General features: G+C 38.8%; 1 protein-coding gene across 2 annotated transcripts in view; it reads left to right on the top strand.

Moving 5' to 3' along the window:
* The window catches only part of TRAPPC9 (trafficking protein particle complex subunit 9), a 447408-nt gene that overhangs the window by 23846 nt on the left and 397884 nt on the right, over positions 1–25678 (top strand). For both annotated transcript variants that reach the window (XM_058802185.1, XM_058802177.1), the window contains 4 exons: positions 381–524; positions 14899–15025; positions 18527–18672; positions 24180–24265. In XM_058802185.1, the coding sequence (XP_058658168.1) occupies positions 381–524; positions 14899–15025; positions 18527–18672; positions 24180–24265 (503 nt within the window). The remainder of the gene's footprint in view (positions 1–380; positions 525–14898; positions 15026–18526; positions 18673–24179; positions 24266–25678) is intronic.

Here is a 25678-nt window from a genome sequence, read left to right as displayed (position 1 = left end):
AATTTCTGTATGAAATTTCATGTGCATTGTCCAGAGAATTAAAAAAAAAACTTTATATGTTTTGTGCATCATTTTTGTTTTTGGGAAGTGTTAAGTTCATCTTCAGAATTTTAACTGTATATTTATCAGTGAATAGACAAGCATATAAAACAAAACCTGATTTCATGTTTAGATATTCAAGCAAACACAACAATCCTATTTTTTGTGTTAAGTACAAGGGTTGGATTTTGTAACAGCCATTGGGTGATTGGTATGAGTGCCATAAAATTACAGCTTAGCATGTGAAGAAAGCCAAAACCAATGTGTTAGTGATGATTTCCAAGTTTAAAATACATGAAATGTAATGATTTATGATGATATATTACCTGCATTTTCCCCAGGAACTCACAGGGGATGGGCTGCAGTGCAGATGCGCCTGCTCCATGAGCTGGTCTATGCCTCCAGGAGGATGGGCAACCCTGCCCTGTGTGTCAGGCACCTCTCCTTCCTTCTCCAGACCATGCTGGATTTCCTTTCTGACCAAGGTAGGGCTTTTAAAGGAGCAGATATTTGCACTTTCTTCTGATCCATAATCAAATAATGTGACTCTCTTTTGAAATACAATTAATTTGTAGAGCAGGCAAGTTGTGGAGTTCTGTGTATGTCTGAGTGGGTTGTTGATGGTAGTCAGTCAACAGAATTGAAATTAGATGATCTTTAAGGTTCTTTCCAACCCAAAACATTCTGTGTTTCTAACTTTTAGAAGCTGAATGTGATGGACCTGAGTTAAGCAGTCTTTAACTGGGACAGTGCCCTTAAGTTCCTCTACATTCTGCACTTTATTTATTTATTTTTTTAAATTCAGCAATATATTTAACAGGATTTGATTTGTCAAAGGTTGACAATGCAATGAATGTGTCTGTGGATGATTTTCAGCAATGGGAATGATGTGTGTGAGGACCCTTCTGTGGGGTAGGACCATGTAACATTTACAGAATCACCTGAAAAAGCCAAAAGTGACAACTGTTATTTTGTATTACGTTTCTTAGGAAAAAAAATATTCCATAGTGACTTATCACCCAGCTTAATGAGATCAATGATTTAATGAGTACTAAATGATTTTAAAATTTAGTTTTGCTTCTCAGTAAGCCAGGTAAAAAAATGCATTTTTCCCAGTTACTCCTTTGTTTACAATAAGAGGATGGAAGTAAAATGTATAGGGTTTTTTTTTTTTTTTCTTTTCTCCTTCTGTTGTAGCCAAATGTCTCCCCTTAATAACTCCTGCAGCAAAGAATTTTATTGGCAAATTTTAGGTATTTGCCTGCTTTATTCCCTCTGTTTAGTGGCTCAAATCAATGCTGGAGGAAGAAGAGGAACTGATAAACTGGAATAAATTTGCTTTCTGCCTGTAGATCTTATTTGCTGTTAAAAGGTCCTTGGATTTTCCAGGACTTATAGTGGAGCTTTGTTGATTTATGTATGGAAAGTTGTGCTGAAGACAAGGTTTGAAACTTTTCCACTCTGCATTTCCACGTGTGATATTGTTAATCCCTAATCCTAAGAAGGTTTGAACTCCCAAAGACAAGAATCCTCTGTGTTCTTTGCCTTCAGACATTGTGTGTCTGAGTAAAGTTTCCAGTGTCCTAAGGCCTAGGATAACTGTGATGCTTAGTGCCTTTGAAAAAAATCAAACTAAATATTCTCCCATATGTTTGAAGCACAGTTGAATATTTTTCTTTCCTTCTCTCTTGAATACATCCAAAATAGAACTTGCTGTTGAGTTTGGTGTCTTTTATTGATAAGAAATGCCAGAAGTGTACTTCTGCCTGTATTTTTTTGGTAACTCTGCTAAGATTGATAGTGTGTGACCATAGAATCATTAAGGTTGCAAAAGGACTCCAAGATCATAAAGTCCAACCTGATGTTGTGCAGGGGACCATTTAGCATAGAAAATTACTTTAAATTTATAGTTCTTATAAAAATATTGGAATGTTAGGAAAAAATAAACCAACAAACCTTTAATCTTGAATTGTAGTAAGGGACAAAAGCAAGAGAATTGAAGGCAGAGGATTAAGTTACAGTTTTACTTATTGTGAACAGTTCCCTTATAAACTGCTAAAAAGGTGTCATTAGAGTTCTTCTCTGATGCTACATGACTGAAATTTCCAGATTTTGTTAATTAATTGAAGGTTTAATTAGAAAACAGAATTAATGCCAGTGGTATTGGATTCAAGAGTGCTCAGATTTTCATATTTTTCTATGCTGCATAGAAAGTCACCAGTTCCTAAGGCTGAAGAAAAACTCAGTCTTTTGGGAAGTCAGTTTTCACTTGAATGTGTTTCTTCCTAAATAAACTTCATATTTTTAAAGCTTGTTACTGATTATCTGCTAAACCCTTGTATTTAAAGTTTGGGTAGTTTGCAGTTAATTTTTAAAATTAGAATAAACAGAAGTGAAAACTCCTAAGCTGAGAGGAAGTTACCAGCTAAACATTTGGCTCTGGAACTTGACCTTCTAACCCTTTTTCTCTCAGATTTAGCTGCCTCTAGACAGAGAAAAGGAACATTTTCTCATTTTTAAATTTAATTCTCTTCATTTACTAGTTCAGTTGAAGCTGAGATACTGATTTAGTCTCCAATTAGAAGCTCAGCTGCTGAGATTTATTTGTTCCAATGAAATCTAGATCTATTAATTAGAAACTCTTGCTTCTATTAATGGACACAAATGCATAGTCTAAACTGGTTTGTGTTTAAAACAAAATTTAATGTTTGAATTGAATCACACACATTTTAAAATACAGCTTGTCTATGTTTACTTGAATTTACTTGAATCTCCAACCATGCAGCATGGCAAATCTAAATAAAGAATATCATCAAGTAAATGGGAGATGTCAGTCATTATTTTAACAACATGGAAACTAAAAGTTTGATTTAAAATTAAGCTATTTAGTTGCATAAATATGTAAAATGCAGTCTTCTGCAAAGCAAAAAGAGGTACTAAATTCTGTGTAAAACCTCTAATCTCAAGCTATTATGTTTTAATGGTAACAAGCCCTTAAGAATCACTTTCTTTAAATAAGAATTAAAATGTGCAGTTGCAAAGTTGCTTGGAATTGAACCTATCTTTTGCATAATGCTTTTTGCAACAAAACTGTGAGTACAGCTCAGTGAATTTGAATTGAGTAATGTCAGATATTTGGAAAAAAATGCCAATTATTTTACTGTGGCTCTTCACTGATATTATTAATACAACTTAAATGGGTTGTGGCTTGCATTGAGTGCAAATAATTCTGTGTTGGCTCATCTGTTAGGGCCTCTCTAAACACAGAATTATATGGAGACAGCTGCTAAGGAAATGTGACCACCCACCAGGCAGGCTGTGGTGAATGAATACAGAGTTGGGAATGTTTCTCCATTGCCTCTTGAAGATTTGAGGTTTGAAAGTGAAAGCTTTGAACTGCTTTCTTTTAGAAAATGAAGCACCTGTTTGCAGACCACTGCAAGACCTTGATGTTGATCTATTAGGGAAGGGAGGAATGAACTTTGGGAACATCAGGTGAACTTGGCCTGGGTACCAAGGAGCAGCCAGTGGATTTTAGGGGAGCAGAGATGGAGGTCACCAGTGATGTGCTGTTCTGGGAGGTGGATGTGAGGTTGCCACTCACAAAATCCTCTCTAAGCAAGCGCCCCAAAATCTGTGAGGTCTACAAAGTGTTGGAGTCTTTGCTGTCCTTTGCTCCTGTGAGGCTGCTCCACTCTGCTGGTGCTGCTGCCCTGGCTCTGCTCCCTGGCTGGGCAGCTCTGGGAGGGACCTGGGGAATTCCCCATGCCAGGGATTTCTCCCATGGCCCTGGTGAGCAGTGCTGGGGCCATGCTGGGGTAACCCTTTCCTGTGCTTCTCATCATCATTGCTGGCATTCTCCTACTTTCCTGTTTTCTCCTTCTTTCCTCCTTTATGAAGAAATGAAGTTGAGTTGTCACTTTGGATCCCAACATTTTTTTGTGTTTTAGTCTTCTTTTTGGGTATGTTCAGAACCTCATTCCTTCCTGCATTTGTGGATCAAGGCAAAACTTGTCTCTCTTCAGCTGGAGCAGATCAGAACAGTCCCTCACCCCTGCAAGTTCATGTTCTTTCAGACATTCAGCAGGTTTCCAGGATTTCAGGATTCCTGCTGTTTGCCTCTGCTGGCAGGGATCTCCATGTTCTGGGGTGGTTTTCTCGTTCACAATGTATAGCATGGGATGGAACTAGGAGTAAGACTATTCCATTCTTTGTTTTGTGGGCTAATTCCTAAAAGATCTTCAAGGTTCATCTATTTTGTTGTTTGGGAAATATTTATCAGTGTAGCTCTGCCAAGATCTTCCTGTCCCATGGTTATTGTTGCTGCACTTGAGTTCTTTGCAGTCTTCTGGTGAGGTGACAGCCTTCACATCTGAGCTCTCCACTGCTCTGTCATGTACTCAATGAATTAAACTGCTGACTCTATGATGATCTGCATTAAACATGCAGAAGTAATTTTTCATCTGTTGATCAAGGATTTGGATTCTTTATTCTTGAGAGAACTTCCCAGAACATCCTGGTGTGTCTGTCCTTCCTCTGTGTGGTTGTTTCTTGAATCATGTTTCTTAAAGATGTTTATTATCAGCCTGGACTGAGATCATTGTAACTAGTGAAGAATTTCTGCCACAATTTCTGCTGAATGCTGTTTCAGGTCCCCTCATCCTGTAGATGAGTTGGGATGGACTTGCCAGTGTTGGCTGGGAAGGCCACCTTGATGCCTTGACAGCTTGGACTGGTTGGTAGCTGAGAATCTCACACCATTAATATGAGGGTTTCCACACCATTCCATAATTCTGGAACCTTCTCCTTTCCAGCCTGCTGTGCTCAGGTGAAATATCAGCTGGGCAGGGTGAGGTTGTGCCCTCTGCAAAGAATTTATGAGCTTGATCTAAGAAAGAAACCCCAAACCTTGTTCATCTTCAGGAATTATGGCTAAACCTGGACCGAGTGTAATTTGGTGATGTCAGACGTGGTGTCTTACAACTCTTAAAATATGTCTTTCCATCTTGCATTTTGGAAGAGGAAATTATGCAGTATTTTAGACATTTTTATTTATAGAACAGATTGCATATGCATTCCCTCAGTGTCATTTAAATTTCAAATTGCTACGTGGAAGTATGGAAAATAAGGAAGAATATTAAACTGGGCTCCTGAAAATTGACAGCTAGGCCACAAGTGAATGTGGGAATGACTTTAACCCTTTGTAGCCCTCCTGCCAAGCAGCAATAAGGACCAGACTTGGTTTCTGAGGATCTTTACTTAAAATTGTAATGTCCTGAATTTCCATCCAAACCTGGGAAAATGAAGTGAAGCTGCACAGGAATTTGGTGGGTTCTATCTCCCCACAGAGATTGGGGTAAATGAATTTCACTGGAGCAGGGGATAGGAATAACCTGTGAGCCCATAAATGACTTTTGGGCATGGAACAATTTAAAATGGCTTTTTTTTTTTTTGAGGGACTGCTGGAGCAGCTTGTCACTCTGTTCACCTCACTGCCTCCCGTTCTGTTGTTCAAATCTTGCTGTGACTTTCTGATTCCCCCATGTTTTCTGAGCTGTAGCCAGAGTTGTTGAGAATTTCAGCTCATTTCAGTTTGAGCTGATTGCTCACCATTTCTCCCCTCTGTTTGCCATTTCTCCAGCCTATTCTCATAATGCTGCTCTTCTTTTTTTTTTTTTCCTGTTTTTTATATTTAGGTTAGAGGAAACAAGATTATAAATATTACAAACAAAGACATAAGCCCAGAAAAGATTTTGAGGTGTAACTTGCTCAAGTCATGAAAAATAATAACTTCACACAGAAGCAGGAAGCCTGCCAGAACTGAAAGATAATTGAGGTATGGAAAGAGACACTCAGGGAAGATTGAGCTGTATCAGAACATTTGGATCAAGGTTTTCTGTTTAGGAAAGAAGATTCCAAGGCTGCTCCTTCCTCTACAGAGAATAAATCTGGGAAATTATTTTGAAATGTAATTAGAGGTGGTTTATGGTGGGGAGTGATCTGAACTGTAAAATGAACAGTAATAAATTTCAGGTACCAGATAAGGTTCAAAGGCACTAAAAGCATTTTAATTTTAAACAGCTGAATTACAGTTGCAGTTAATTTCTTAAAGTGTTTTTATCCTCACTTTAGAATCACAAATGGCAAGTGCACTGCTGTGTTTTTGTAAGAGTTCAAGAGGGATGGAAGTTCTTCCAACTGATATATCTGTGTCACAGTCTTCCTAGTGACCCTGGCCACAGCAGTGATTGTTTTTACAAGATTCATCACTCCCCCTACACATCTGTGGCCCTCTCAGTACTGACTAAGTGACCCTGGTCATGGATGCTTCTCTTGAAGTGAGGTAAACCAAATTCCATCCTTTGAAGCCCTCTGGGTTTCAATAGATTTGGCTCAGTACTGGTTGCATTATAAGAAGCTCTGGTAAATACTGGTAGGTATGTGGATGATTGTGATTTAATAGGAAGAGGTTGGAGCATCTTTGAAGCCTGATTTATTGTCAAGGAATGATGGAGCACTGAAATGAGTGTGATTTAGTTGATATAGTATTCCTGAATTAAAAAAAAAACCAACAAAAACATTTATGAGTATGTTGGTTCATTAATGATTAGAAGAGATAGAAACAGTAAGTGAATGAGTTTGGGGTGCTGAGGAAAGAGATTCCCAGCCATGTACTCAGCAATAACCAAATCATCCCTGTATTATCAACATTTTTCAGCACAAATCCCAAAACACAGCCCCAGCCCAGCTACTGTCAAGGAAATTAACTCTACCCCAGCCCAAAGCTGCACTTGTCAAAGCAGATGTCAGCTATTAGCAAACTGCACAAGTGACAGTATCACAATTTGTTGCCAAGCCAAGGTTATTTAGAATTTCTAGAGTAGACTTGATTGTGATGATGTTACTTGAGAGTTCAGGATAAGAGATCCTGTGTTGGACTCCTGCTCTTCCAGAGTCTGCTGGTGCTGTCCCAGGTAATCCCCAAGCTCTGCAATGAAGGCACAACTGCTCTGCTCTGTTGCTTCTTTTGTTCTGCAATGCTTAAAATACTTTAAATTGCATTTAAATTAGGGCAGCATAGATCATCTGTAGTGTGTAAATTCATTTTTGGAAAGGTAAATGTTACTGACTGCAAGGGGTAAAGAGAATGATGCTTTAATCAGACTGAACAGAGAATTTAGTGCAAATTAAAACTTGATGTAAACTTCAGAGTTACAGTGAGGTTTACTTTACTGACACTGATGAACTGGTTTTAATGCACTGTGTTGTATTTCAGCTGACAAAGACCTGCAAGTTGGTTTTGCCCAACCAATAAACCTTTCAAAAGGGAGCTACTTTGGTTGGTCTGGTAATATTCAAATTGCCTGATTTCAGGATGAAGATGGAAATCTACAGTGTAATTACCAGGGAATATTTATAGCAGCCTGGGTAGTTCTTAGCCATTACTTTGAAATATTTCACAGCTTCAGCTTAATGTCATATCTTGCCTGTGTACTTATATATAAATAAGTGTATGTGTGTATATGTATGTATAAAAATGTAATTAAACAGACTTGTCTCCTTGTGTGTTTGATGTATAGCAGTGGCACAGTGTGGTCTAAGAATGAATATATTAAAAAAAGCCTGAATGGAAGTGCTATCTGATGTGTTGGAATAAAAGACTTGGGAGATTTTATCTGAAGTAGAAGGAGGCTTCTTAGAAGCCAGTTAAGTTTTATTCATCATGGCACTGTGACTTCTGCCGCTTTTCATCTGCTTCTGTGTTTTCATCAGTTCTGTGCTGTCAAACTTCAGCACTGCTGTGTTCCTGCTACACTTCTTCACTTCTTCCTGCTTTTTTTAACCCCCCACTTTAGAATGTCTCCCTGGAATTTGTGTTTTGTAGAGACAAGCCAACTTTTTTAATAGCTTTGCTCAAACTGCTTTATTAAGTGGGTGTAATTTATTTACCTGAATTACATGTCTTTTAGACTCTGATTTTTTTTGAAAGTTTGAATGAAATGGAGTAAACTAGCAACAGGAATAAAAGATTCAAATTCATTTGCATAGCACTAAATATAAAACACAACAAATTTTAAATTCATATGTTATATGACAAAAATAATGTACTGTGAATCAAATATTTAGCATTACAGACCAGCCTGAAAGTCTCACACAGGATCTATCTTTGCTTAGACTTGTGTGTCAGTGAGGTACAGACAAAAACTCCAGCCAATGCCATAGCCAGATTCTTAGGCTGTGATCAGCAGATCAATTGTTACAGTAAAATAGTGCTTTTTTTATGGCAAAAATTTGCTATTAATTCTTTAAGGTCACTCATGAACAAAATGAAGTCTTTGAGCTTTAGTCCAAAATTGCTGTCTTCATGTAGGTACCTCTGATCTTGAAGAAATGTGATTTCCCTCAATTAATTGTGGGAAAATATACAGGTGTGCAAATGGAGGCACATTGCAAGGTTTTTATTCCAGGAAAAAAAAAAGAAATTCCTTTGGGGAAGAGCTACTTCAATTGGACAGATGAAGACATGAAGAATTTGTGCTGTATTATTAAGTGCTATTTTTTTTTTTTTTTGTACCAAAGGAAGCTATTTTAGGAAGTGCTATATTACTAAACTTCAAATATATTTTATATGACATTTAACAGACTCAATACGGCTCTCTCACCCTAAATTCAAATTAAAGCACTGGAGTCAAGGCTGCTGTTGAAATTGGCAGTTTATATGGAAAAAGAAATATCCATGTTTAAAAATGGATCATCCCTGTACCTCAGTGAGCTCCCCATGTGATGTCCATTGGGTGGGATTGGATGTGCCAGGGGAAGATGAGAGGGGTGGGAGTGATACTGGAGAAATGTTTTTACAGAGGGATGGGAAAAATCAACTGTACATTTGGAGAGAGAGCTGACATGTCTTCATTTTAAATTTTCAGCCGGTTTCCCAGTTTTTTCAGCAATTTAACCATCCTATTCTGAAGCAAGTTTAGATCACTGGTGGAGGCATTGAAGTTTTGAATCCTGATAAACCTTTCTGGCCAAATTCCTGTGCATAACAGTACATTGGGGAAAATGTTCTGCAGAAATCAGTGTTGTTCCTTCCATCCTCTGCTTCTTCCACATAAAATCCAGAATCAGATGTGTTTATCAGTTACACCATTGTATCTGGGAATATTTACAAAACTTGCCTTGCCCATAAGCAGCTTTGCAGCAGTCCTGAACTTCATTTATTGTTAGAGAAGTTATCTATGTCTAATTTACTCCACTTTTTGTAATGGTGGGACTCCTGGTATTCCTTAACATGAAAAAATTAGTATTGATTTCAGTGATTTATATACTGATTTTGTGAGTACAAAATGTATTTTTTTAGTATTGAAAGTATGCAGATATAAAGTTCTGAGATATGATGGAGAACCAGACACTGAAATTTTGATGGTGTCTTTTATGAACTGTCTTTCAGCTATGTCAATTTTTCAAGTCAGGTTTTAAATAGAAATATTTGGCTGCAAACTGTGTATGAATTTTATACAATTATTAAAACCCTTGGAAGGGTTTTATAGGTAATGGAAGACTGTGATGTGTTTAGTCTCCTCCTATTCTTTGTCTCTGTGGCAGTCTTTTTAGAAGTGGAAAACATTCTGCTTCTAAAAGACAGCTATTTTTATTTGTGTCTAAAATATTTTCTTCCCCTTTCCACAAAGTTAGTAGTAAACTGAGAACTTATTTTTCAAAGATGAGCTATTACACAGGCAATAACTGAATCCTTTGTGTGGGTGGAGTCAGTCTCTGATACAGTTCATGATGCTCTGTTCATGAAAGCAGATCTAACTCTCTCATAGCATAGATTAATTATTTTCTTCTAGTTTCTGCTCTTCTCTGTGTCAAACAGTGAATTTTATTAGTCTCTGCTGTGTTTATTTAGTGATTTATGTTGCTTGATTTCTTAAAGAAATGGAATTCATACTCTCTGGTGGCTGCCAGTGCCTTTCTCCCTAAGAAAGCTTTGGAGTCTGTGGGGAACACACACATTTATTGCAGCAATGGGATGAACCCTCAGGGTTCCTGTGTTCCTGTCAAAGCAGCTTGTTCAAGTAGGAGATTTCTGAGCACTTTGAAGTTGTGCTTACCTGCTCCATGTATTTTTCAGAAAAATATGAATGGTAGAAAGTAAATGTAGAAAGTGCCATCCCCCAATGCCTGTCAGGGTTAATTGGGTGGAGAAGCAGAGGGTGCTGCCTGCAGGGACAGGAGCTGCTCTGTCTGCTCAGTTCCAGCCCTGGTGATGAGAGTGGATTCATCCTGCAGGTCCTGCCCAGGTGCTTTGCTCACACCTCTGGCTCTGTGCTTGGGGAAGGGGGATACCCTGAATACACAAATGTGGTGCTCCCTGCCCAAACCAGAGCTCAGGCACTGCCTGAAAGGCTGAGGAACTTTGCACACCCCCTGCAATCTGATTAACTGCAGAGTAAAAGCTGTGTGGTGGTTGCTGTCTGTGAAAAATCAATTCCTACTGCAGCTTTTGTGAGGGTCTTAATGTATTTTGTGGCCTTTTTGAAATTCTTTAGTTTAAAGAGTATACTGCATTTTCATGGCAGAGTGAGACTGAAGATTTCCCTGGAAGTAGACATGGACTTCTCTTCTCTAGGGCTTACCAAGCAATTCTCATTTTGTGTGGGTGTGTGAAGGAAATAGCACAGAATAGTCTGAGTTGGAAGCAACCTTAAAGTTATCATCTCTGCTTTGGGCAGGAACACCTTCCACTGTCCCAGGCTGCTCCAAGTGTCGTCCAACCTGGCCTTGAACACTTCCAGGGATGGGGCAGCCACAGCTTCTCTGGGCAACCTGTGCCAGAGCCTTACCAGACTCAGAAAATAGGTTTTTTTCCTAATATCTAATCTAAACCTGCCCTCTGTCAGTCAGAATCCATTTTCCCTTATCCTGTCACTACATGCTCCTGTAAAAAGTCTCTCTCCATCTTTCTTGTACATTCCCTCCATGCACTGGAAGGCCATATTTGTGTTTATGGGTGCAAAAACTGCTTTTCCTCTTTTTTTTTTTTTTTTTTTTTTTTTTTTTTCCTGTCATCAGACTGCCTTTTCTTTCTTGTTATATATTTCTGTTAACTCATTAAGGAGATGTTTGAGTCTGTCCTGAGAGAGCTGGGTCAGGACTGCTGCAGGAGCTCTCCTCAGACTTCTCCTTTGTGACCATTATTTGATGTCTTCAAGGGAGGAGAAAGCTCAGCCAGCACTAAGCACCCTGGGCAATGAGGGGTTTTGTTAAAATGTTGATTCTGGGCCTATCACTGAGGTAAAATTGGAGTCAGATGGTGTTGAGCTATTTGTTTTCAATATTTTAGTGAGCTCCATAAGGAAATGAAGTTGTTCCAGTGGGATTGGTGGGTCAGACAGGAAATGTTCCCTTTCTTTATTTCACCTGGCTGTAGATTGTCCTGCAGGGTTCACTGTGACTTGATCAACACAACATCAGCCAGTTGTTGCCAAAGAACAAATGTTGCGGTTTTGTTCTTTGCCTTGGGTAGTGACTGAACCCAAGTACAGCTATTTTGAATTTCTTCAAATATTCAAGAGCACAGTTACAACAATTGTGTTCTTCCAATTTTCTGTGTTATCTGCCAAGACATGAACTGCTGTTTGTGTTACACTGTTAAATCACAGTTACTGAAGTGCTTAAAAACATCAGTCTATAACTGACCTTCTGTCCTGTCCTGGTCTGATTTTTCAATGGCTCCATTATTGTGAAATATTGCTCCACAGGACTGTGAAATGAGCAGAAAGTCTTGTCTTTTTCACATTTAGTAGCTTTCAATCACTAATGGTTTCTGACTGTGCATGTGAGGCTCTCAGATTTTTGTGTTCTCATGTTAGAAGAAGGTTTGAAGCAGCTTGGACACAAAAACAGTGCTTGTTATGTTCAGGTGAAGTAGTTGAGCAATGAAATTCTAAGAGTATGGGTGGGAAAAAATGGCAAATTTTTTGGTTGTGAGAAGCAGTCAAAGCCAATTTGGTATGAAATGGGGAAAATGCAGTGGGGTTATACTGAACAAACTGAGCAGAATGTGCTCACATGCCAGTGCTGCCAGAGGCTTTGCTCAGCTTTATTTGGTTACAGCCATTCTGTGATCCTGAGCTTTCAGTCAGTCTGGAGAGAAAGTGAGGGCAAAAAAATTGTGAACATAGTTAATCCAGATGAGAAAATAAGCTGTCACTCCTCACTCAATAAATGAGTCTCTAATACCTACACAAGAACATCCAGTAGTGCTCCCAGCTGCAGGACAGGCTTTTAAAGCTGTTGAGGTGAATTCTCAGGTCACAGGATCAAGTGGTGATTGCCTTCCTGCTGCATGAGCATGAAGGCACCAGGTGGGTAAAGACCTCCAAGAGCAGCTGGTTTTTGTCTCTTCTTTTCAAAAAGGTAACTGCTGGTGATAATCACAGAAATCTCCTCACTGTGGGTCAGGAGTGAGGTTGAGGAGTTCAGTGGTTCCTGCCAGGAGGTTCTGTCAGATCAGGATGTCAGGCAGCCAGAAGCTGTGAGAATTCAGAGCTGCAATCTCTGTAGCAGGTTTGTCCTGGTTTTGACAAGGTTTTTGGCAACCATTAAGGCACAGAGGTCAGGGAGCTGAGGTGCTCCTCGAGGGAGAAGGTTCCAGTGCTGGGTTTCAGAAGTGGCTCTTGGGCAGGATTAGGCAGCTCTTTTGCATTGTGAATGCTTCCCATGGTGTCCTGCTGATGTAGATTCCTTCAGCATCTTGGCTGAGATGTGGTGCTAAGAAAAGGGAACTGAGCTGCTGGCCTGGCATGTTTAAAGCTGTGTTTCACACCACATCAACATGGAAAAATGGTTTGGTTTGGTTTTTTTCTCATGGAAAGCATGGGGAGCTGCTACCAGGAAATAACCATAAGATTCAAAAATCTGTTAACAAATTCTTCTTGCAAATGGCAGCCTGCTTTCTTTGAGAACAGTAACTGGCAGTGTTTCACACTAGGGAATGAAAGGCAGTGCTCTGGCATGGCAGACCTTTGGTTTCAAGCACAATTAAGCAGATGCTGAAGCATTACCTTCATCATTCCTGGTAGCTGTGAACATTTCCATCTGGGTGGATTCTGCTTGCACTGTGTGCCCCTGCTCATAATATGGCAAATAACCTGAAATTTTGATGGTAATACTCAGCCTTGAACCACTACAACTCCTGACTGTGCTGTGCTTCTCGGAGTCTGTATGGATGTCTAATTAATGGGATTTTGGGAGCATTCCCTACAGGCAATTAAAAAGTGGGGAATGGCTCAGTGAAACACAGACATGAGCAAGGCAATTTGTCAGTTATGTGCCATTAATTCCATAGTGAAGGGGATTACAATCAATGTTGATTTGCTTTGAAGGAGTGTGTACTCCTTGTGGCTGTAGAATTCACAAACTGAGCTGGATTGGTGTGGGCAGCACAAGCATTGCTGGATGTTTGTGCTTTTCAAGGCCCAAGATGGTGTTTTGGGCAGGCTTTGGTATTTTTGGCACGGTTTACAGGATATGTTTCTTTCCCATTTTTCTCACTCCTCCCTCTCACAGCTGCTGTGAGCATTTTTTACCCTTTCTTAGATGTGTTCTCTCAGCATAACTGACTGGGCCAGCTCTGGGCAGCAGCAGGTTTGCTTTGGGGTTGTCTGGAATGGAAATACCCTGGTGCCTTCACCCAGAGGCCACTCCTTGCTACCAAAACCTTGCTGCATACCCAGTACACCTCTAAGCAGGTTTTTCTGGTAGTACTACTACTGATAGCTAACTGTTGTCACCCTTCCATTTCCTATTGAGTTTTATCATTGAGTATTTAGATATTTTAAGTATTTTCCTGACACAGTTTTGATATTGAATAATTATTTCTGTTGGTAGCACGTACATGGAACAGCCTGGTGGAAGGTCAGACGTGGAACAGTCTGGTTTAGTGAAAAGTGTCTCTGCCCATGGCAGGGGGGTTGGACCTTAAGGTTCCTTCCAACACTCTTTGAATATTCACTTTTAAACAAGATCTTTTCAGCTGCCTCGTTCTCCCCTCTAAACAAACACTGCCAGACTTTTCTCTATTTGCAGTCTTCCATTTCATCAGAGAAATAGGGAATCATACAATTGCAGAAAGGTTTGGGTTGGAAGGCACCATGAAGATAAAATACAATTTTGTGTTGAGGCTTTATATTTCCAAAGAGACTTATTTTTTTTCTGGAGACACATTTTATGTATTATTGAAAATAATTGCTGGATAAAACTAATATGCAATCATTGTACATTCTTGAAGATAACCCAAATAATATATATTTGTTTGAATGTTCTTGTATTTTTAAGCAAAACCAAAGAAAATCTTTCTTTACTGTTGTTATGATTTAGTAGCATAACACAGTGTAATTATTTTGAAGATTAGATAGTTTTCACACAAGTTAACATTCAAAGTAATTTGTTTCTCTTCATTGCCTTTGATATTATTTAATCTAATATTTCAGAGCAGTCTTTGTTCCCATACAATGCTATTATTAATAACCTTAATATGTGTGAGGCTGATTGTTTTGTTTGGATATATAGATTTAATAGGTAGAATGGTAAAAAATTGTATTTTGACAATAAAAAACCCTAACAAAAAGTAGGTATAGACTGGCACTTGAAAAATTCTGAGAAATCCAGAAGACTCTTTTGCTTAGGATCACTTAATTATATTTGATCCATCTGTCGAGGTTGAACATTACTCCAAGTGCTGAATGCAGAAATTAGCTGGCATGCCAGTTGAGTTATTTTGTACAAAAAAAAAGGCTATAGTCTCAATTAAATGTGAGTTTGAAATTGTTTTCCACTTTTATTTTCTAGAAAAGAAAGATGTCACACAGAGCTTGGAAAGCTACACGGCAAAGTGCCCTGGGACAATGGAAGTCATCACTCTTCCAGATGGTTTGAAGCTACCTCCTGTTCCCTTCACCAAATTGCCTATTGTGAAGTAAGACCAAAACACAATCTTTAGCTTTTTCACAGTACCTGTCAAATTTTAAAGGATACTGAAAGGATGCAGTCATCTCACTTTATGCATGTGGATCACAGGAACATGGAAAAATGTCAAAATGTCAAATTGTTTTGAGAAGCTCTTGATCTAAAATAGAGCCTTTGACCAGAAAATACTTTGTGGCCTTTAGTTTCAGAAAGAGAGAAGTTTTGTTTTTTGAAGAACTGTCCTTCAACAGTTTCTTATTCAATTGAAGGAAGCTATTTTGCTGCAGCTGAGATTTTAGTTGAGTACTTGATCATTTCAATACTGAAAGTCCATGAGTTGGATGCAGTTTTCATCCACAGAGCTTGGAACTCACCTGGAAATGGTGCTTTTTGTACCTCTCCCTTTCCAGATGCTGCATTTTCAAGCTGGGACCTTCACTGGCCTGTTCTAAATCTCAGTTCCATTCAGGCACATCCTGCAGTCAGGCCAATGAATAACAATTTGTTCAGGTTGAAGCCTGGCATGACATTAGAGAGAATCAGAGAGAGAGAAAGTAGCCACTGGGTATCAATAATAGAAGACTGAAAGGGAATATTTTCTTTTTGAAAGAAAGATAATTCCAATCCAGAAGAGGTATGTTGAATAGTGAAGAAAATGGAGGAAATACTGATTGAATCCTCCTTCATGGGAGTAATGAATGTAGTGATAGCATCATAGAACCATGGTATGATTAAACTTAGAGAAGACCTTTGAGGTGATCAAGTCCAACCATCAACCCAGCACCACCACCACGTCCACCATTCAACCATGTCCTCAGATGCCACATCCACACATTTTCTGAACAGTTTCAGGGATGGTGACTCCACCATCTCCCTGGGCAGCCCCTTCCAATACTTAACAACCTTTTCCATGAAGAAAATTCTTCTAAGACCAAATTTAAACCTCCCCTGGTGCAATTTGAGGGCGTTTCCTCTTATCCTGTCGCTTGTTACCTGGGAGAAGAGTCTGGAAGAAGAGCCCAGTCAGAACTCTGGCAAGAGATTCCCAAGACTTCAGTGGGAAAGACTTCATGTCAATTAAAATGTTTTTTATGCTGAGAGAAGGGGACAAACATATCCACTTACATTATCTACTTGTCTTGACCTGGCTGTGCTTGGAATATTGGGAATAGCTCCTGTTTTGCCATGGGGCAAGGAACCCAGCATCAACTTTATTTAACATTTAAGGACTGCTGCTCCTCTCCTCCTTCTTGTCTGTTAAAATTTCTATAAAAGCCATAGTAATAAAAATTTGTGCTCCAATAAAATGTTAGTTGAATTTAGATATAAAGGCTCTGGTTCCATCTGCCCAGCAGATCTGGTGCTCTAGAGCTGCCCAGCCCATTGGAACCAGCTGTGCTGCTGGACTGCAGAGCTCTCTGAGCTAGATCGTGCTAATTTTTGTGACATCAATTATAAATGTGTGGAAATGTCATTTTGATGAATGTTGAATAACCTCAGCTTCTGATTCAATCCATGTTAGAGCCCTGTAGAAACACACATTTACTGATGGGGATGACTTCTGTTTACTGTTGGCATTTCATGGTCTACGAGTTTTAATCCATTTAATGTGGGGTGCTTATTTTGGCTGTGAATTTCTTAATCAAAATACTGTCAGACATGGAAATGCCACAGTGAAATAGGAACACAGTGGCAATGTTACCTTTTCTCCCCAGTACTTTAAAGGCAATAGAAGAGATTTGGCAAGGCAAAATCTTTATATTTTATTACTCATGTTCAATATAAAATCATCATCTGGTATTTTCTCAGATTAAATAATGCACTATTCCCATTTTTATAATTTACCTATGTTAAAGGTAATTGTCTTACTAATATATTTAAAAGCAGAAAATTTTCTTTCTTTTTAGTACTGCTGCTTTTAGTTGTCTTTACACATTTTTCTTACTACTTCAAATTGACTCAGTGCCATTTTTTCCCCTTCCCTCTGTTTACTTAGTGTAGTGAGATTTATTAAAAAAAATAATATTTTTCCTTTCCCATCTAAGCAAGGTTGTTTTTAATTAACATTTTCCAAATACAGGATTTTGATCCTCTGGGTAGCTAGTGAAATCAGTTAGTAATTCTTAATTGTCACTCATTTGCATTCAGTGGTGTCAGGCCAGGGGACATGACTGAAGCTTTTCACACAAAGGTATTACAAATCTGCTCTCTTCTATGTCTGACCTGTGAGGGTACAGCTCTCTGATACATGTTTGAGGAACATTCCTTCCACTGTCATGCATTCAGGTAAAGCAGGTTATCCAGTAGTATTTATATAATAACCACGAAGGAGCCAAAGCACTTTCCTCTGTATATAAAATAAAATTCCTTTTTATTACCTCTACATCAAATTCAGTGTTTGTTTCCTCAAATAAGTATAATTCACATTTTTGCTTTAAGTTGCATTCTTATTTGTAGAAAAATTCTATAGAAGAAATTTTAAAATATGAAATATCAGAGGTATTTTACAGTTTCCATCTTATTCCTCAGGCTCATTGTCTGTAATTTTACATATGATTTTGATGCTGACATTAACTATCACCAACATGTAACATATGGATGTGATTTATTTCTTGTTCAACGCACTTTTAGTGTTATTTAGTAATTTCTTATCAGGTGTTTTTATTCACAGAGAGAAGTTGTCAGTGTAGTGCTGCTCTCACAGCTGCATTATTTTTCAGCAGAAACACATTATCTTGGTTTCTTGAGTGTGTCTACTTTCTATTAGTGTGATACTGATATATCTGTTCTTTGCTGTGCTGAGTTCCTGATTTGAAGTAATTAGGTGTCCTACAGGTTTATAGAATGCTGCTGATTTTACTGAATATCCACCAATTTATTGCTTATTCTTCTGCCCACAATTTAGTCTTTACTTTCCCCTGAGCATTGATTTCCCTGCATGGCATTGTAGGAATTGGGCCTAGCAGGGATGCAATCTAATAGATCATTTGTTTTCTATTTGTAATTTGCTTTCTGGTTGTTTAACAAACCCACTCAAATTTCTGGGACATTTTCTTCTTTCCAGCAGCAACTCTGCATTTTCACTGTATTAAAATCAGCTTTATTCACTGTGGAGAATTTTCTTTATTTGTCTTGCCCAGTGAAATCTTGTCTGGATTCTAGTTTGGGTTTAAGTTGAATATTTGGCTGCTTTCTGCACTGGCATTGTGGTTCAGTCTGTACTCAAAAATTAATAGCTGGATTTCAAATCACTGTTTTGGCTAGTTTTGGTTTTGTTGTTTCTAAAGAAGATTTTTTTTCTTTGTTATTTATTTTCTGAGAGCTTTCTGAAACTGCAGTTTCCTTGGGTTGATGTTTCTTCCTTTTTTATTGTAAATGTTTGCTTCAAGTGTTCCATTTCAGGTATTTTATTCTCAGATTGGTATTTCATATTTATCAGTTCTTTTTTAACACAGTCACTTGGTACAAAATAGAATAAATGAAATAATTACAAATTATTTTTACTCACCAGATCTGTGAAGCTCTTGAACCTCCCAACCAGTCTCCGACCTCACAAAATGAAAAGTTTACTTGGTCAGAATGTGTCAACCAAAAGCCCCTTCATATATTCTCCAATTATTGCTCACAGTCGTGGGGAAGAACGAAATAAGAAAATAGGTAAGAATAATTTACAGTATTTTCTGTTCTTTTGTTAAATTAGAGAATCTTCTGTGGTCAAGGAAAGCAAACCTGAACATTGCTGTCTTTCATTTCAGATAATCAGTATTTTAGCCTCAAGTCCTTAAGGAACAAATCTTTTTTTCTCTGGGGCACAGTTTCATATTCAAAAGAGGAATAAAGTCTCATATATGGTAATACTGATTTTTCAAGAAGAGATAAACTAGTTTTATTTCTTTCTCAAACAAAAGAGAATTCAAGGAAAACTTAGTTCTGACATGCTCTGCTTGGCAGCCACCACAATTTCAGTGCCCTGAGGAAAATGCACTTTTGTGGTTTTTCCTTTTCCTATTCTGATTTAACATAAACTCAGAGTGATGAACTGTCTGATTGGTCCCTTTTACTCAAGGACAGGTCAGCCCGGAAAAGGTTTTATACCCTGTTAGGAATATTAGTAATTTTCTTTTTATAAAGATTATAAAGCCTTTCAGTGCAGTAATTGTGCCATTGGAAAAAGATTAGAAGTTTGTTTAAATCCTGGATTAAGTTACAAATATTGGTAGTTCTTTTTGTGGCTTTTGTGCCTATCACATGTGGTAATTTTTACCAGAGGCATCAGTGTCAGCACAGAAAAGATTTATGTGACTGTGGAACAGAACTGATTGTAAAAACTTGAGAAATTTGCAGGATGTTTTAACTTGGCTCCTTGTTCATGTGGACTGTGCCTGCCTGCAGGGTCAGTTCTCCAAGAATCTCTGTGGTTTCCTCTTTCCAACAAAAATGGGCTGAGCCCCTCCTGAGGACCTGGTTATCAATAAGGTGAAATCCCTCACCCTGAGAAGAACATGCACATTTTCCACTTGAGTTTATGGTGATGTGTATTTTCAATAAACAGCTGAAACAGGAACAGTTGGGATGTGCAGAGCAGGGATGATGATCTGGCAGTTTCGGTGCACTTGGCTCAGTGTGACTTTGCTGCAGCACTACTTTGATTTCAAAAGAGAAAGGCTAAGAAATTAAAAAAAGATTAAGAAGAATTAAAGGATAAATTGAAAAAATGTGCATGTAGGGGAACATCTTAAAGTGCTCTCTTGATTTCTCTTAATAATTCATTGAAAGTTTAATTAATATTAAATTTTCACCATTTAATCTCTTAGCTATACCGTGTCGTGTTTTTTTCATTAAAATAAAACCTCATTCCCAGTTTTGTCACATAATTGTACAAAGCAATATTCTCATTCCTTGATGGGTACAAAAGGAACCTGCATTTTTGAACTGGTTAGCATTTGTTTGGTGCTTTGTGTACCGTAAGAGATTTACATTTTACACTGAATATTCTTCTTTTAGGTTTTTATTTAGCCTAAGGAGATGTCTGATTGCTTCTGATCTTGTACAGCATTTGTCTTTTGAAGTATATAAACACTGCAGTCCCTGCTAAAAGCCTCTAATGTTTCAAAGTTCAGCAAACAAAAGAAAATACACAATAAAAGCAGATACTTCTTTTGAAAGAAGCTGAGAAATTTATTAAGTTTGAAATTAATGAGAGTAATTTAATGGCATGGATTTAACATTAATTAAAAACCAGAATAACAAATGAACTGTTTGTCTTACATGGAGATAGTACTCCATATTTTGGTTAAATTATTGTTTTGCCGCACAGGAAATCAAGCACTGCTGACAAACCAAAGGGAAACAAAACCCTTTAGAAAGTCTTGAAAGGTTTTCAGCTTCCAACTTGATAAGCTTTTCTGATTGGAAAAAATAACAGGGATAATTATATTGTAGTTAAATTGCTTTAATAGCATGCTAGTTGTAAAAAATAAACCTCCTGATTTTTGACATGAAGTGTTTTGTTGGTTTTGAGTGCTGATAGTCTAAAGCAGCAAGAATATATAATACAGTTCTGTTAGTAAATCCAGCAGCTCTGTCATACCTGTATTAGCTGGTACAAATATGGCTCATTTTACCTTGCCTTTCAAAACCTTTTCCCCCAAGGAACAATTCTGTAGCCCTGCCCTGGCACATTTTTCATAGGGGATTTCAATTTCATCTCAAAAAACCTCCATTGATTCAGACTCCACCATGTCCCTGAGGAGGTTGTTCCACAGAATCACCGTTCTTACTGAAACAAAACAAAAAAAAATAGTAAGAAAATAAAACCTGTTTCAGTCCAACTGGTGTCTGTTATCCTTGGTCTTCCTGTGGCTCCTTGTGAGGAAAGAGCTTCTGTTGTCTTTATGCAGCCCTCGAAGTTCTGGAATACTGTGATGATATTGCCCCTGAGCCTTCTCTTCACCCTAGAGGGGATATCCCTCATCAGGGGGGTCCTCAAGTCCTTGACCACCTTTGTGGTGCTCCTTGGGATCCTCTCCAGTCTGTCTGTGTCCCTCCCAGCTGTGGGGACCACAGCTGGACACAGCTGTGCCTGACAAGCTCAGGGTGGAGTAGAGTGGTCACCTCCCTCTCTGTGCAGTGGAGTAGCAGATGGACTCAGAACCCAAAGCAGAGGGACTGAGAACCCAAAGCAGAGGGACTGAGAACCCAAAGCAGATGGACTGAGAACCCAAAGCAGGTGTACTCAGAAGCCAAAGCAGATGGACTCTTAGAACCCAAAGCAGATGGACACTCAGAACCCAAAGCAGATGGACACTCAGAACCCAAAGCAGATGGACACTCAGAGCCCAAAGCAGAGGGACTCTCAGAACCCAAAGCACATGGACTGAGAACCCAAAGCAGATGGACTGAGAACCCAAAGGAGATGGACTCAGAGCCCAAAGCAGATGGACTCTTAGAACCCAAAGCAGATGGACACTCAGAGCCCAAAGCAGATGGACACTCAGAGCCCAAAGCAGAGGGACTCTCAGAACCCAAAGCAGATGGACTGAGAACCCAAAGCAGATGGACTGAGAACCCAAAGCACATGTACTCAGAGCCCAGCAGGGTGATGAGTGGAGGGATTGTCAGTCAGGGGTCTGTTACAGGGGAAGGATGGAACCAGGTCACTGCATGTACCAGGAGGAAGGTTCCTCCTCCTGTTACAAGTAGGACTGGCACCTTCTACCACAGGGGTGAGGCTCTGGAATGAGAAGGCCAAACAAGTGATGAGGTGGCTGAGGGTCCTTCTGGGGCAGAGGGGCCTCCTAAAGCAGCACCACGTGGACCCTGCATCACAACCTCCTCTGCTGGCAGGAGAGGAAGGGTGATCCTCACAGGAGACTCCCTCCCTTCTAAGGGGAGCAGAGAGCCCCATGTGCAGACTGACCCAACTCAGGGGAGGTCTGCTGTCTCCCAGGGTTTCAGGTCAGGGACATCCCTAGAAAATTCCATCTAGAAAGACTCTCTAATTCCTGTCTGCTGTTGGTTGCTCAGACTGGCAGCAACAAAACAACAAAGAGAAGTCTGACACCAATCAAAAGAGACTTCAAGGCCCTGGAACAGCTGGTGGAGGGATCAGAAGCACAGGGAGTGATTTCCTTCATCCTTCCAGAAGCAAGGAATAACAGTGATAGGAACAGGCAGCTCCATTGATGTGTGGCTCCAAGGTTGGTGTCAATGGGAAAATGGGGGTTTTTTTGACCATCTGTCAACACCTGGCCTGCTGACACCTGATGGGATGAGCCTTTCTCAGATGGGAAAAGGAGTTCTAGCACAGGAGCAATGGTGCTTGCTGACAGAGCTTTGAACTAGCTTGGAAGGGGGAAAGGGAGAAAACCAGGCTCCCCAGTGCTGAGCAATGGGATTTTGTGCCAAATCTTGAGGATCCTGATGGGATCCCTCAATCTGCTACACCAGGTGTTGGCCACAAGGTACCACACCTGAAATGTTTCTACCCTGATGCCCACAGCATGAGGAACAAACACCAGCTGGAAGCTTTGGCCCAGTCCCAAGCTTTGACATCACTGGCACAAATGAATCATGGAGGGATGAGTCCTGGGCCTGGAGAGCCCTGTTGGGTGTTGTGCTTTCAGAACTTTCCTCAGTGTAGTGATTGTTAGAATGTGGAGATTCAGGGCTGCTGTGCTCCTGCAGATGCCTCTGTTGCTGTAGGAATCCACAATGTTTAACTCTGTACCTGTGCAGAGCAGTCACTGGCTGTTTTGGGGGCTGCAGAATGTACAAGACATCATGGACACTAATAAGCAATTAAATATGAAATGTGGAGAACATCTCATACCACTGTGAATGTGAATGTTTTGTTTTAATCAACAGTTTTGCTTTTCAGGTTTCACAGTAATATCACCCATTAACATCTGTGGATGTATGTGTTTAATTTCCACTAGCATTAATTTGAGTTAAACATTTGCATTAAGTACATCTCCCTTGAGCTCTCTAATATTGCCTGCAAAATGTAATCAGAAAGTAAATGATTGTGAATGTACAATTAGAGTACAGATTGCTTCAACTGTGCATTAAAGTCTTAATATTGATTATCCAGGTTTTTTACTGGACATTTCTTAATATCCTAGTAGAAAAATTGTTAGCAATGTATGTTAAAATAATTAGGTAAACTAGTAAGAACTAATCCCTGTATGCTATAATTTAGCTTATAATCATGATTTATTTAACAAATGTAATTAAACCACCTTTTGTTTACTTGGACTGCAAATCCTCAGCTTGCAGGGAGAATCTTGCCACATTCAGTTTAAAGTCTGCACTTCAGGTGCATGTGGTTCATTGTGAGAAATTTGGAAGGTAGACACAAACCTGAGGGCTGAAAAGGTTATGAAGTGCTGATATAAAATAATCTTTTTGCATTGAACGGTTGCTCAAAATTTGCATCTCTGCTTCTGACCTCCATAATCTCCCACAGAACCATAGAATTACAGAATGGATTGGGTTGGAAGGGACCTTAAAGATAATCCAATTCCAACCTCCCCTGCCATGGACAGGGACACCTTCCACTAGTCCAGCCTCATCTCCTTAAATTACAAAACTCAAAAAAAAAATTAAAATTGGCAGAGTGAAGTATCTTTAAAGTTGACTTGTCTCTTGTGCTAAGATATAAACTGCAAGTTCATCTTTTTACCTGGCCCACTTTACTTCACTGTCTCTTTATTTACTCCATATAATCAGCTGTGCCTGTATGAGGACTTGTGGTTTCCTTCTTCCTGTTGTGTTCATTTCTTACCTGGCTGATTCTTCTCCAGGTCTCCAATATCAAGGCCATGTGCACGCTACAAAACTCCAATTATGGAAACCTTTAAGTGTTGAACATGAAGGATGTGTTGAAGCAGTGTTTTGAATTGCTGCATGAGTTAATTTTGCCAATGAAGCATTGGCTCTTTGGAGCACTCTTGCTGTGTTAATGAACATTTCCAGTCCCTTCACCTCTTGCTTTGCCTGGGATTTACATCTTGTGTCACACAATGCTCTTGAGCAGGACTTGGACTGTGAAGATTATAGAGATATATTAAGTATTATAGCAATCTGACAGCTCAGCTGCTGCTGTTTGTTTATAAGCCTGTGATTAGGTAATTCCTGCCTTAATTTTGTGATTATTCTTGCAGATTTCCAGTGGGTCCAGGGAGATGTGTGTGAAGTTCAGCTGATGGTGTACAACCCTATGCCTTTTGAGCTCCGAGTAGAAAACATGGTATGCATCTTCCTAAATCTTCTCTTTCTGCTATTTTTCTGAAGAAAAATCTCATTTGGATTTTCGAATATGTTTTTGTATAAATATTCTTTAAATATGGTTTAAGCCAGCATAATCTCAGTTTAACACTGTGGTGTTAATCAATTTTCTCATATTTTTGGTGATGAGGTATTGAAAAGAAAAATCTCTGCAACTCAGAGTGTTTAAATGCTTTACTGGCACTGACCCATAAATCAGTTCTGTACATTTCTGTATTGAATAAAACTCCTGCTACATGATTTACATAGAGTGGTTTTCAAGTAATAATTATACCCAAAACCTAATGATTATTCTACCCTTGCTACTGTTGTTTAAAAGTCTGCATTCATCCTTGCTTTTCAAATTCCCATTTTGACCACAATTAAAAAACCTGATGAACTAAAATACTTAGATCTGAGAAGCTTTGGGTTTTAATAAAAACTTCAGCTCCTGGACTTCTTGTTCCCAGTGATTTATGTTATTTCAAAACACTCTAATGTCAGATGAACAGAAGGAAGTGAAAAAAAAAGGCCAAACCACTGGATAAATATGTGAGGTGAGAAGGATCAAGCCTCAGCTCTCTACTTCAGCTGGCTGCTTGCAGTGTATCCTGAAAAAAGGGAAATTGTGGTTTTTTTTCCTTTCTTTATTCCATCTAACAGGATTTTTTAAAATTGTGATCAATTTAAACATTGAGAGTTCTGTAACTACCAGACCAACTTAATATCCACTCAGTTCTAATCCAGCATTTTCCTTTATGTTAAATACTTTTACTTTTAGTATTGCTTTAAATATAAATCACATCTCTTAGAGCCCTTTGTTCTGTCAAGCTAATTGAATCAGTGTACATTTGTTTACACATGATTTTTGTTTGGGTTTTATTTTTATTGATATGTCTACTGCAGTGTCTAGTCTGACCTAAATTACTGATAATAAACCACATATAATAAAGTGCTTTTCCATGGGAAGTGAACGTGCCCAAAGATTTTGTTTTATAGCACAATAAAATTAATTCTTGGAAGCTAACATGCCACTTTCTCCAGCAACCTTTCCTCTCACCCTCACAGAAGTATTTAAATTTTTTAGGGATTTATAGAAAAAGTAGTTGTAAAGCTGCACATCAGAAGGGTCTCTGTGGGAATTCATTGATTAAGAACATTTTGATTTACAGTCCAATTAGTATTGTGTAAGTAATGATGTTGTTATATATTAAGAAAACTTGGAAAATTTCTAAATGAGGAAATTCCTTCTGAGTGCTTCCATGCACTCAAGAATTCAGAATGCAGTTGTTTGTGTAGATCTACACAATATCCATTCCCTGAGCAAATGAACTGTAGTAGCACCAATACTTCTCTTTACTGTTGTTGTGGTGAAGTTCTGTCTTGGAATTACCAC

The sequence above is a fragment of the Ammospiza caudacuta genome, chromosome 1 (genome assembly GCF_027887145.1).
Source record: "Ammospiza caudacuta isolate bAmmCau1 chromosome 1, bAmmCau1.pri, whole genome shotgun sequence".
In the NCBI taxonomy this organism is placed as follows: Eukaryota; Metazoa; Chordata; class Aves; order Passeriformes; family Passerellidae; genus Ammospiza; species Ammospiza caudacuta.
The sequence above is the reverse complement of the archived record's forward strand: the minus strand, read 5'-3'. Positions and strand labels throughout refer to the sequence as shown.